This window comes from Ylistrum balloti, unplaced genomic scaffold (assembly GCF_031769215.1).
Source record: "Ylistrum balloti isolate Yb309-2 unplaced genomic scaffold, AGI_CSIRO_Ybal_v1 Utg371398, whole genome shotgun sequence".
Classification (NCBI taxonomy): Eukaryota; Metazoa; Mollusca; class Bivalvia; order Pectinida; family Pectinidae; genus Ylistrum; species Ylistrum balloti.
The window spans coordinates 66,840-80,562 of record NW_026782736.1 but is presented as its reverse complement, the minus strand read 5'-3'; the positions used below and the strand labels follow the sequence as shown (position 1 = coordinate 80,562).

Sequence of the window (13,723 nt, the reverse complement as noted above, 5' to 3'; positions counted from 1 at the left end):
TAGCCCCACCCATCAGCCCCATTGGTGTCAGCAAGGATCTATGTGCATAGTATCAAATTATCATACTATACTAATAATTCTAACCAAGTGTAAAATATTTCAGATGGAAATCAAATAAATAATTCTTCAATGTAACTTTGCTATAACTATAGTACGTTGTGCCCCTTCCCCTGGGGATTCTACCATACTTAGGAGTTCAGATGAAATTGGTGTCAGTAGCACCACCATTTAGACCTCTGATGGCAGTGACCATATCATTTACAATTTTGGTTCCCCTTTTTTTTGGCAATGGATGATCTAGGCAACACTGAGATTTGTTCAGGGGTTTTCAAGAAGAAGTAGAAAATATTAATTGTTTATGACTTATATATGTTGTGGTAATAGTTAAACAAAAAATGGTATCCTTTCAAGTTTCCAATAAATCCTAATTAACATGATAGAAAGTCTTCTCAAACTTAAAATGACAGCTTTAACTTATGAACCATCAAAAAATTCTGTCAGTTATGTATTTATCTAAATAATTATACCATTATATAAACATACATCATTCTCTAAGCCGAAGTCCTGGACAAGCCTAATGAAGAAGGTAGGGGTATACCCATGTGCCCCATCTAGCAGCAAGCCTTTTGTACGGCATTTTGTCTTGGGCTCCAGATTGCACACAGTCACGGCACGATCGACTGTTTCCTCAGCCATATGGCGATATGTTGTCCACTTGCCTCCTGTTTAATCACAGAATTTTCCTTCATTTTTTTTTATTTCTTATAAATCATTCATTTCTATTATAACTATATTATATTACAGTACAGATAATTGTTTAATCTGACAACAACAAAGTGGGTGCTCACTCCTCCAACAAAAATTATAATGTCTCACTTGTCCCTACTTCTCTATATCATCAAAATTACTAAGTAAAAAAAATGTTTTTTGAGAAAAAATCTGCTCATTTGTGAACACAATCATTAAACAAGATCCAATTAATGGTAAATTATTGGTTAAATGAAGAATCCAACGTATGTGTTAGAGTGGCCATACATAGATGTAAGTACACTCCAGGTCTGGTTAAAACAGCTTATATACTTGGACAGACAAAAAACTTGACACAAAGTTAGACAGCATAACAAGGCATGCTAAAAATCAATTAATAAAATCCAATTAACAGTAAAATGTACATCAGAATGTGAAATAAGTGTTGGGATGATAATCTATACGGTAGATACAAATATATCCTAGATTTGATGGTGACAGCTAAAATACTTCAAGAGAAATGAAGCTTTGTAACACCCAACTAAACTAAACACGTCATCGTAGCTCAATTCATCAACAAAGCCCCATTTACAGTCAGTTAAAATTCAGAATCTGAAATGTGCTTTTTGATGATAATATATAGATGTAAATTTCATGTTTTATTACGATGTGGAGTGAAACACACAACTTCAATATGGCGTAATTAATTCACAAAATCCAGTTAATTATCAATTATGATAACATTCTGAATTCTGAACTACGATATTCTTGCTTATTCATAACTATAACACAGGTTTTGTGATGACAGCATTTGTTAGTTACAAATACATGGTAAATTCTGTTCAGTCTGACGTAAAAAAACAACAGAAAATTGGGGAAACAAATTTCCTTTCATATCTGATAATCGTAAGAAAAGAACACAACGCATTATACTGCACGTAGTGATATCTTTATATGTATACGTTATAGGTAGACTTTCCTACACAGGATACCTGATTGTACAGACTATACCTAACAACAGGTACCTACTGGAATTTATGGCCTAGCGTGGAATTGTACACCATTATCAAATATACAGCGACAACAGTGGTGGGGTGGTTAAGATGTCTGATTTTTTTATTGCTTTTATTTTTTGATAAACAATGATCAAACATACCTGCTATGGTGATGAGATTACTTCTATGATCGTCGCTGTTTACAGGACATTGAGCAATAATAAACAATGATCAAACATACCTGCTATGGTGATGAGATTATCTGGTGTTACTTCTATGATGTGGTTTCTGGCTATTGACTGCGTATCTGCTTTATTTGGATCAGACACCAGGGGACGTATACCACACCAGGCTGACAACACATCACCTCGACGAACTGAAACATATTTTACAGATACATATTGTGGTTACAGAAAAAAATGTTTTAATTTGATGATCTGAACAATTTTCTAATTCAACGTTTTTTCTGTGCTATGTCACAAAATTTTTACACAATATTCAAAAATTAATTTTCTTTGTCTTTTATTTGTTTTACATACACATAATGTAATTAGGTTATGTGGGAAAAGCTACAATTGTAACTAAAATCGAGTAAATTGAATAACTGGTGAAGTCCATCACATAACAGCTATAGTAATCCACAAATAACCTGAACAATATAAATATTTGATCTTTACATTTACAGTTTTTCTTCATTAAATTTCAGTTAAATTTTCATTTTTTCCAAACTTTATAGACAAAAAAATTAACTAGATCATCCTCATTTCCTGTGTAAAAACTACCATCAAGATTCAGCCTATTGTGGTCGGTACCAAATTAATATTTCACATATATTCATATATCACTTGCTAAATACAATATTCCAACGTTTATTCTCTTAAGATTCTGAAATGAAAACCTTATAAATTTGATAAAGATTAGCATAAGGACAGTACTCGGTATATCCAACCATTCTTTATTTTGTAGATATATCTTAAAACACAAAATCCCAGCCGAGTGTGAGATATAGTGACATTTCACAGGAGTCTTTCATTCATAACACTATATCACAAAGCACACAATAGAGACTATCATTATCTACATAGGATGATAATTAACATATCAAAATTTCTAGTGTCAATTACAAAAATAAATATACAAAACTAAAGTAGAAATCAACAAGAAAATTAGAGCATCGATATATCACCAAGGACACAGCTACGTATCTTTTAAAAGGTCAGTGACACATACTTTCTACGTCAGGATCCAAGTAGTGACGGATTTCACTGAGAATGAATTGGATTTCTTTTTCAGTTGGAGATGGAAAGTCTGTCACCTCACAAGCTTCATCAGTTGTTCCTGGATAATTACACAACAAATGACACATTTTCATCAGGGATAGAAATCTTGGAAGATAATTTTATTTTTCAACTTGAAACTGATTAATACAACAACTAAAATTCTGATTGTCGACGGACAGCCATTAGGTCTTCGAATTTGATTATTTTAAAAATTTAGAATACTTAATAAGTATGAAAAAGGAAACAGTTCAAATTTGATAAAAATATTATCAGTTCTTTCGAGAAAAAATGATGACAGTTTAAATGTGTAATTATTCAAATTGACCATCTTGTTAAATTACTTAAATTTCCAAAGTTACACATGTATACACAATCTAGTATCAATAGACAAAGAATGTTAACAGGAAAAATTATATAACAGTGTCAAAAGATTGGATTTGTATCAGGACAAAAGAATTATTGTAGACAAGAGATAATAAAGAATCTCATTGCCTTATAACAGTAATCAAAAAGACAGTATTTCTTCAGTAAAGATAGTTATAAAATCCAGCTTCTGTCGAAGAAATATTCTTTAACAAAAACTGAAACAAGTATTTTTTCTTTATTATAAACTCAGAGTAATGAAATAAAGAATATTAAAATGTGTGATGTAAGGAACTTAAAAAGAAAAGTATTTCATGTACAGCTACTTACCTGCAATGGTTACTTTTTGCCAAGGTAGAAAAAATATGATTCTACCATCACTGGTGGCAGGATCAAGCAGTCCCATGGAAGTAGGGCTGTAAATTAACTTGATAATTAATCATGATTATCAAGAATTACTTAAAAGGCAGAGGGATACAGTAAAGGCACCAAGAATTATATGAAAGTCTAAAATTTGTTTTGAACTATAACCAAAGTTTGAAGAAAAACAAGACATTAACCAAAGCGAAAAGAAAGTTTTGAGATCTAAATCAGAACTTCAACCAAAGTCTAAGGAAAATATTTATGGACAAAATTCAAAGTTTACTCCAAATCTACAACAAATATTTAAGGTCTACATTCATGCTTTGACCACAGTCTAACAGTTGAAATCTCAATCCAGAACTCTGAATGGGACAAAAATTGAAAATCTTTAAAGCAAGTCTACATCAAAATTTCAAAATCTAAATCCCAACTTTATTCCTAGTCTGGGACAAAGATATAAAATTATAAATCAAATCTTCATTTCTAGTCTGACACAGCTTTAACATCCAAATCCAAACATGAATTCTAGTCTGAGACAAAGATATAAAATTATAAATCAAAACTTCATTTCTAGTCTGAGACATAGCTTTAACATCCAAATCCAAACATGAATTCTAGTCTGAGACAAAGATATAAAATTATAAATCAAAACTTCATTTCTAGTCTGAGACATAGCTTTAACATCTAAATCCAAACGTGAATTCTAGTCTGAGACAAAGATATAAAAATCTAAATCTAAACTTTAAAGCTAGCCAGTCTGAAGCAGAATTTCAACTTGAAAGTATTACACTGATGTAGTCTAACCTGTAGTAATCAGGCAGCACAACATGTACACCCTGACTCGGCTGGCAGATCTTTTTCTCCGCAGGGTTAGCCATTGTACGGATACGATCTGTGTATGGTCCAGTAGCGTTTATCACACACTTAGCCTTAACATTCCATTCCTCTCCTGAAAGCAAGGTTCAAAGGGAGGTAACTTTAACCTGTATTCTCCAGGAAACAATGATCAAGGGGAGGTAAGCATTCACACAGACAATTTCACAAATTGCATTCTGCTATGAATTTTTAAAAGGTAGGCAGAATATGTTGACAAATTGATAAAATTAGTAATGCTTATCCTTCCATGAACTTTATAGTTTCTAATGTAAGCAACACTATCATGTTTGGAAAATAAATACAGATCTCCTATCTACTACATGCTTGCTATGATGTAAAGATAACTGTCTACAACACATGATAGTTGTCATATCACTTCAACACTCTTTTCACTTTCAATATTGCAATGGTGCTGATAAAGCTTTCACTAAAACACATGTACAAGTATTTTTTGAAAAAAAGTGTTCTAAACATCCATAAAAAAAAACAACTGATCAAAATGTAAAAAATTGACAATATGTAAAATTTGAGCAAAAGTTTGAGTACATGTGTTGGTCCACATGGGTTACTGGAAGGCAAACACTGTATAAACCAATATGTTGATTTACCTGTCATTCTGTCTCGAACTCTAGCCCCACAGACCACTTCCTGCCCTTCATTGTTTGGAGTTTTCAGGATTTCTAAGACCTCCACATAATTTGTTACACTGCCACCCAGTCTAACAGCTGTGATTGCAAGACTCACATTCATCCGTGCGTCATCATGCTGACCTAGAAAACATTGTAATATATATAGTATTTATCAAGACTGAACATCTTGATGCAATAGCTCAATTTTTCATAAAAGTTTCCAATGTTTATTTTCATAATGAAAGAAATTTTTGTGGTGCTAGAATCTGTAGATCAGCTCAACATCTGAAAAAAGCAGTTATAGAACATGTAAGTCATTCTCAGTGAGTTAACCTCATGATGACAAAATCTAAATAAAAAACACTATCAGATGTTCCTAAGATACTCCAGTTTGATCCCCATTCTAACAATTACCCACAGCCAGTGAAATGATCAACGCTGCATCGTGAAAGGTCTGTCGGCAATAAAAAATTGTGTGGAAAATGAAGCCACCAATGACAAGGAAGACAAGAGGTTTTCACGTCACTCTTTCTTCTGGTAGCAAGTTACAACTGTGATACAATAAACATCATAAAAAAGGAAGACAAAATGCCCCAGATCATCTAACTTCATCCTGTCTGTTAAAAAATATCACCAATACATTGAATATACTCTGGATAGATTAACTTCTTTTGTGAAATATTAAATTTTTATCTCTGTACAGAGACATACAGTCTGATATATAAAGTTGATGTACATTAAGACAATTAACAATAATTAGGAATAAACAAACTTTGTCACCATGTCTAATGTTTTTATGACATAATCCTGTAATGTGAAATCTCCTGTTACTGTACATGGCTTTTTTTATACTGATCTTGGATGGGGAATTTTTTACTTATTTTGGGAAGAAATTTGTTGAATTGGAAAGGAAATTTTCTGATGTAAAAAGTAAATTCTAAAAAATTCCTTTAACTAAGCAAAACCTTCAAGTGGGAATGGGGCCAATTATCAGCCACAAAAAGCTCTAAAAAAAATCCTTCTGTTTCTAAAATCTGTTTCCAAAACATGGAGGTACAAAAATATCAAAAATAAATGTGAGTGCAAATACTGATTTTTGAGAAATTTATTACATGGCAATTCATACATTTTATTTCAAGAAAATAAAAAGTACAGATTAGCAAGGTTTGTCTGTTATCTATTAAAGCAAAAAAAGTGTTTTTCCTGATAGAACCTACCATCATAGTACACCAACGCTCCCCGCAGCTTGTCTTTCTTTAACATGGGAAAAATCTCCAGTGCCTTCTTCCGTCCAAGGTAATAACTTGATTTCAAATTCTGTTTCCCAGCCACGAAATCATAAGCCTTTATACCGAGCCAGAAGTAAGGAATTTGCCAGTATCTTAAAGAGAAAATCATTGGTTAGCATTGACTACAGATACAGGTCTATAGCTAATATATTGATATGAAAATAAAGTGAACAAGGACTCACATATACATCCCCTACTCCCTTATGCTTATTTCTCCTTTTGGTCTAAAATGTATGGTCTATGGTGACCTTTAACCTTGACCAATGACCATCAAAATCTAATCAGGTGTAGACAATGATGGAGTGATGCTATGGTCAGAATATGAACAACATCTGTTTTGGAGTATGTTGTACACAATGTAATTACAGATGTAGGCACAGACAATATACAAACTGATCAAACTTGACCATTTTTATGTACATAATATTCCAGCACAGTATCACGGATTTTTGGGAATCAGTAATTTGATTCTTGGACTCATGCTTCTCCAGTTGGGACTTGATTTTGAGAACGTACAATATCCTCTAGTATTGGGACTCATTAAAATTTTTGTTGTGAGTTTACCCGAAAAAAAAATTCTACAAAAATTTCTGTGTATAATATTAAATTCTGCTAAGTGTAAATTAAAAACCATTTTGCACGAAGATCATAATATTTAATTTTAGCTTTTTTTTTTTTGTTATTGAAAAGCAGAATCTGAAAATAAATACTATAACACTATGTCAATCAAAACCTTTCATTTCAATATTCATGTTACAATCTTAATGGCAAAATATAGTAGATAAAAATAATGTTACTACAAGACTTAAGTTCTGACCATTTTATTTAATTAAATATATAATTTAAGAGACTTTCTATGACCTACATCTTAATTGAAATAATTCTAGAGACTGTAGAACACCCAGATTTTCAAAACTTATATCGGTCTGTCATAACTTATCAGCAAATCAACATTCTTTGATGCTACCAGCTGCCAAGTTTTCTCTTCGTAGCCACTATTGTAGAAGATTTAATACAAATTGCAAGTCTTCCATTTAAAATTAATAATTATATCATGATTTGTTTTTCATAAACTTACTTGTATATGGGAAGCATGATAGGAAAGGGGTATGCCAGATGAGGAGCAATATCGATTAAGTTAGCTCTCTCTGTCAATGCTTCCTTCACCATTCGATACTGAAATGTACCAAATACAAAATATATTGGGGCACCTGCATGTAGTAATACAGAAGTTCTTCATTTTATTGTAAACATTTGGTGATTTTATACTGACAGGGATCAAGAGTATCTGTATTCACTTTTCAAGTACAATTTGAGACCTTTTCAGTAGTATCTAAAATATACCTCCTAGTTACACCAGTACTCATGTTACTGTGTACAAGTCTTATTTTTGCCTCATATGAATTTTTTATGGGGAATAATTTGCTAATCAGTAGCCAATTATCAAGAAAAATGTTCATTTAATTTGTTATAATACTGAACAACTCTATATATACAGGTGTGCTTATTTCAAGGAATAGGTTTGTAAGTGGATAACTAATTACCTGTTCTATATCCAGATTGAAGACAGCCTTCTCCAGGTATCGGACACCACCATGGATAAGTTTAGTAGACCTACTGCTGGTCCCAGACGCAAAGTCATACTTCTCTACCATAGCAGTTTTCAAACCTTAAATACGTATATAAATAATTGCATACTAATGACCAGTGACTATTGCAAACAGATTTCAGCCTCGAGTCAGAAATTGGATTTTTATAATACTCATGTAAAATTTATAAGGTCTGATCCAAATACATTAATAAATATGAAAGATGAAATCAAATTTCTGATGAATGTAGTTGTCTAGAATGAAAGGATGCCATATCATGAACATTTACATTTTTTAATCAACATTAATCAAGCGATGTAGATTCAACATCATGCTTGATTCAGCATTTTTCATCACCAGCTTCCATACCTCTACTGACGGCATCGACTGCGACCCCCGTTCCTGTAGCTCCTCCCCCTATGACTAGCATATCAAACTCATCTTTCTTCAGGGATTCTAACAGCTGGGCCCGGGACGGCAGGGGTGCCCATGCATATTTCTGATGCACACCATCGACTGCTAAGCTACCTTCATCTGAATGCACTGCATGCTGTATAACAGACAGACATAATCACATAATATCAATTCAATTTTTTAGACTTCAGTAGAGCTAAAAATTCAGGCTGCTTATGATATTATAAAAATTATATCTAGATATTTGTTCCGTTATGAAAACCATCAACACAATATGTACACCACAAATCTCATTTTTCTACAAATGTGAAGATCTTCTTAAACTGGAGTTTGTTTGGATCTACCCCTTATGTAACTTTCCCTATAAATCATCCTGTAAACCTTTGGGTATCGAGACAGTGTCCATCACTAAAGACATGATGATGCTGGCTATATATCCACTCACTCAGGAACATATGTAAATAGTTACCAGCATTTCATCTGCATTCTTATTAGAAATTAAAATTAAGTGGTTCTTTATATCCCCCCCACTCCTCCCATCTTCCAAAAAAAATCTGGATACCAGCTATGTTACATACCTTTTTCATATAAGAGTATAGGAAGTAAGTAACTCCACCTGCCACCACCACACCCGTTTTTGGAACTTTTCTCACAAGCAAGCGGAATTTCTCCATTTTGTTAGAAGATCATACAGTTTGTTCATGTACCATCACCTAAAAGATTTAAATAAATATTAAAAATCGAAGAGATCTACATATTGTACAATATATTGTTATGCAATGAATTCACTCATGTGATAGTTGTGTGTATGTCACTGGTGTTATATACACTGGAGTAGTCTTCATTGGCTAGTAAAAAATTGATTGCAACATTGTAATATTGACAACAATGTTACAGTAGGAGTTGAAATGGTACAACGAAATGGCTGCCTCCATTTTAATTTGTCTTCCATATCTAAATTCTGTGAAACTGGAACTTATTTGACTTAAAGTCTGGGATTAAAGTGTCTTAAGTTTTTGTTCATTTCATGTGAGATAAAGCTAATTTAGACCAAAATTAAAATCTTTTTACATCCCATGGTTTTCAAGCACTCTTATATACAAAAATACATTGTGAGGGTGACAATAGTATTCTCTACAGTTTCAAAATACTAAGGGGAACACTGTTTTTGTCTTGTTAAATTTTACCAGATTTTTAACACAATGTACTTTGATTTCTTGGTCTATATAATTTTTTTTCTAAAAAAAAAAACGGTGTTGCACTAGCTGTGTCCTCCAACTGAGTTTTCCATTTCTAAATGTAACTTGCCTATTTGTTGAAATTTTCAGGTGAAATAGTCTGTGAATCAATTATTTGAAAACGAATTGAGAAAATATCATAATTTGATATATACTTTTGGTAGCTCAATACCTTTTAAACTTTTTTTTTAGTTTTATTTCTATTTTCAACTTTATCCATCTTTTTTTATTTGAAATCTATACATTTTCTTTTTTATTTAGAATTTTATATGTACAGCTAATACAGATTTGATATGAACTTGTAAAACTATTTGTGTGTAGCTTGGCTTTTTATTCTGTCGCTGTGAGATTGGGATCGGAGATAATGGTGCTGAAGGATAGACAACAGCAACAAAAGATATCGTACAAGAAAGCAAATATACTTGTATGTCGCAAGTTCAAAAATTAATTATAATGATATGCAAAGGTATAACAGTTTTAAAATATCAACATATATATAGCAACTAAAAAACCACTGAAGTGTGACTTGTGCTTAAGTCAGCATTCGAGTCACTGACATGTACATACCTGTCAACAACCTAGTGATTGGAAATTGGTTAAAATTCATAATCGATTATTGACTAAAATCAGATAGGCTTTCCAATGTAGTTAATTAAATTTCATAATGAGCTCTGAGTTCAATATTAATAGCAAGTGAGTGTTTTCTTTATCAAAGAAATATTTTCCATTTTTTTTTTGTAATTTTAAACTTGCTTTGCATAACATCAATTGCAATCAATTATCACATCAAATGATGTTGAACGAATTGAAAATTTATTTTATTCAATCATTGACTTCTTCCCATCACTATGACCTAAGTTGGTGAGAATAGGTCAGTAACAAGTACCAGGGGTGTATAATACAGAGGGATAAGAAACTAGGCCCAGTGGTGACTTATCCGGTGTTAGATTTGCGTCTGTTTACTGAGTCAAGAAGCTGTGAAGTCCCCTCTTTTTACTGCTGTTTACTAATCTCATCTGCCTGTGCCTCCATGTCAGCGTGGATTTGGTACCGACCCATCTGACCAGAGCAATTTTGTTACCCATAGAGAAGTTAATCTCATTTTTATAACAATAAAAATTGTACTTCAAAAGTTACAAAAATCGATAGGAAAATCAATGCCATCACAGATGGTTTTCTCTATGCTTATTGTTATACAAATATCAAAAATAAACAGAAATCATTTGTCACAAAAGTTAGCACAATCAATTTGAAAATCATTAAGTTTCCTAACTGCTTCCTAACTGTACTTTTGTAGACAATTGGTATGACAATTGGTAAAGCAAGGCTGGTTAAATACAACTGTACAGTTTCTTATCTCTTTCTATAATACGTCACCACCAGTACTGTTCTATATGATGATTAGGAGATAAAAATAAGTAAAACTTGGGCCTTCCTGAAGCTTTGATAAGTAAATTCACTCGGTCAAGATGTGCAGGACAAATGGTTATTTTGCTTGTATCTTCTATATTTTGTCACAAACTTACAAACTCATAAAATGTATGTCAAGTAAGCAGATGTGCCTTGCAGTTACAAGTCATTTAGGTCATTTGTGTCTGATGTTCTGATGTATACATGGATCAGGGACATGTAATATAGAAGGCAGTGTATATATCTTTGTAAAGCTAATTTAAAGCAAATGAATATCGGAGTTGACTAGGTTTGCTATAGGAAGGGGGCAGCTCTAAAGAACATAACTAATCGTTTAAAAAAAAACAGTAGTAGGAAGCTGGAAAATTTCAAATTGAACATGCGACAACTTCTGTTTCTGTGACAAATCATTCTTATCAGCTTTTGGCATTTTTGAAAAACAACATGCATTTACATCTACTGCAAAGTACCACTCTCAGTTGAAACAAGACTGGCTAGTCATGACCGTTACTAATTACAGCCGAGAGGTAGGGTCCTAAATGGGGCACATGCATTCCCTACCTACCTTCATATATTCCAGTAGATATTGAAACTATTATCAATAAATTCCCTACCTACCTTCATATATCCAACTAGATATTGAACTAATATCAATATATTCCATACCTACTTTCATATATTCCAGTAGATATTGAACTATTATCAATAAATTCCCTACCTACCTTCATACCTACCTATTGAACATATATTTCCCTACCTATATAATAAATTCCCTACCTACCTAAAGTATTCCAGTAGATATTGAACTATTATCAATAAATTCCCTACCTACCTTCATATATTCCAGTCATGATAATAAATTCCCTATCTACCGTCTATGTATTCCAGATATTAAACTATTATCAATAAATTCCCTACCTACCTTCATATATTCCAGTAGATATTGAACTATTATCAATAAATTCCCTACCTACCTTCATATATTCCAGTAGATATTGAACTATTATCAATAAATTCCCTACCTACCCTCATATATTCCAGTAGATATTGAACTAATATCAATAAATTCCCTACCTTCCTTCATGTATTCCTCAAGATATTGAAATATCATCTATAAATTCCCTACCTACCTTCATGTATCTCAGTAAATATTGAACTATAATCAATAAATTCCCTACCTACCGTCATGTATTCTAAAAGATATTGAAATATTATCAATAAATTCCCTACCTACCTACTGATATTCCTTTAGATATTGAACTATTATCAATAAATTCTCTACCTACCTTCATATATTCCAGTAGATATTGAACTAATATCAATAAATTCCCTACCTACCTTCATATATTCCAGTATCATTTACCTGCCTTTATATTTGAACTATTATCAATAAATTCCCTACCTACCTTCATATATTCCAGTAGATATTAAACTATTATCAATAAATTCCCTACCTACCTTCATGTATTCCAGTAGATATTAAACTATTATCAATAAATTCCCTACCTACCTTCAAATATCCAAGTAGATATCAAAATATTATCAATCAATTCCCTACCTACCTTCATATATTCCAATAGATATTGAACTATTATCAATAAATTCCCTACCTACCTTCATATATTCCAGTAGATATTGAACTATCATTAATAAATTCCCTACCTACCTTCATATATTCCAGTAGATATTGAAATATCATCAATAAATTCCCTACCTACCTAAAAGTATTGCAGTACTTGTTAAACGATTATCAATAAATTACCTACCTACCTACTGATATTCAAGTACATATTGAACTATTTTCAATAAATTCCCTACCTACCTACAGATATTCCTTTAGATATTGAACTATTGTCAATAAATTCCCTACCTATCTTCATGTATCCCAGTAGATATTGAACTATTATCAATAAATTCCCTACCTAACTTCATATATTCCAGTTGATATTGAATTATTATCAATAAATTACCTACCTACCTTCATATATTCCAGTAGATATTGAACTATTATCAATAAATTCCCTACCTACCTTCATATATTGAACTATATTCAAACTATTGAACTATTATCAATAAATTCCCTACCTACCTTCATATATTTCAGTAGATATTGAACTATTATCAATAAATTCCCTACCTACCGTCATGTATTCTAGTAGATATTCAAATATTATCAATAAATTCCCTACCTACCTTCATATATTCCAGTAGATATTGAACTAATATCAATAAATTCCCTACCTACCGACATATATTCAAGTAGATATTGAAATATCATCAATAAATTCCCTACCTACCTATCATATATTCCAAATTAGATATATGAACTATTATCAATAAATTCCCTACCTACCTTCATATATTCCAGTAGATATTGAACTATTATCAATAAATTCCCTACCTACCTTCATATATTCCAGTAGATATTGAACTATTATCAATAAATTCCCTACCTACCTTCATATATTCCAATAGATATTGAACTATTATCAATAAATTCCCTACCTACCTTCATGTATTCCAGTAGATA

At 32.0% G+C, this 13,723-nt stretch overlaps 1 protein-coding gene across 1 annotated transcript in view; it reads right to left on the bottom strand.

Annotated features, from left to right (window-relative positions):
- Positions 1-9,254, bottom strand: part of LOC132562353 (glycerol-3-phosphate dehydrogenase, mitochondrial-like) — a 29,773-nt gene extending 20,519 nt beyond the window's left edge. Inside the window, exons 1-11 of the mRNA XM_060227092.1 lie at positions 9,124-9,254; positions 8,501-8,681; positions 8,087-8,211; positions 7,621-7,718; positions 6,471-6,634; positions 5,233-5,394; positions 4,553-4,697; positions 3,716-3,801; positions 2,973-3,080; positions 1,984-2,118; positions 544-722 (exon numbers count right to left, since the gene is read on the bottom strand). Coding sequence (XP_060083075.1) covers positions 544-722; positions 1,984-2,118; positions 2,973-3,080; positions 3,716-3,801; positions 4,553-4,697; positions 5,233-5,394; positions 6,471-6,634; positions 7,621-7,718; positions 8,087-8,211; positions 8,501-8,681; positions 9,124-9,219 — 1,479 coding nt within the window. The 5' untranslated portion in view covers positions 9,220-9,254. The remainder of the gene's footprint in view (positions 1-543; positions 723-1,983; positions 2,119-2,972; positions 3,081-3,715; positions 3,802-4,552; positions 4,698-5,232; positions 5,395-6,470; positions 6,635-7,620; positions 7,719-8,086; positions 8,212-8,500; positions 8,682-9,123) is intronic.
- Between the last annotated feature and the right edge of the window lie 4,469 nt (positions 9,255-13,723).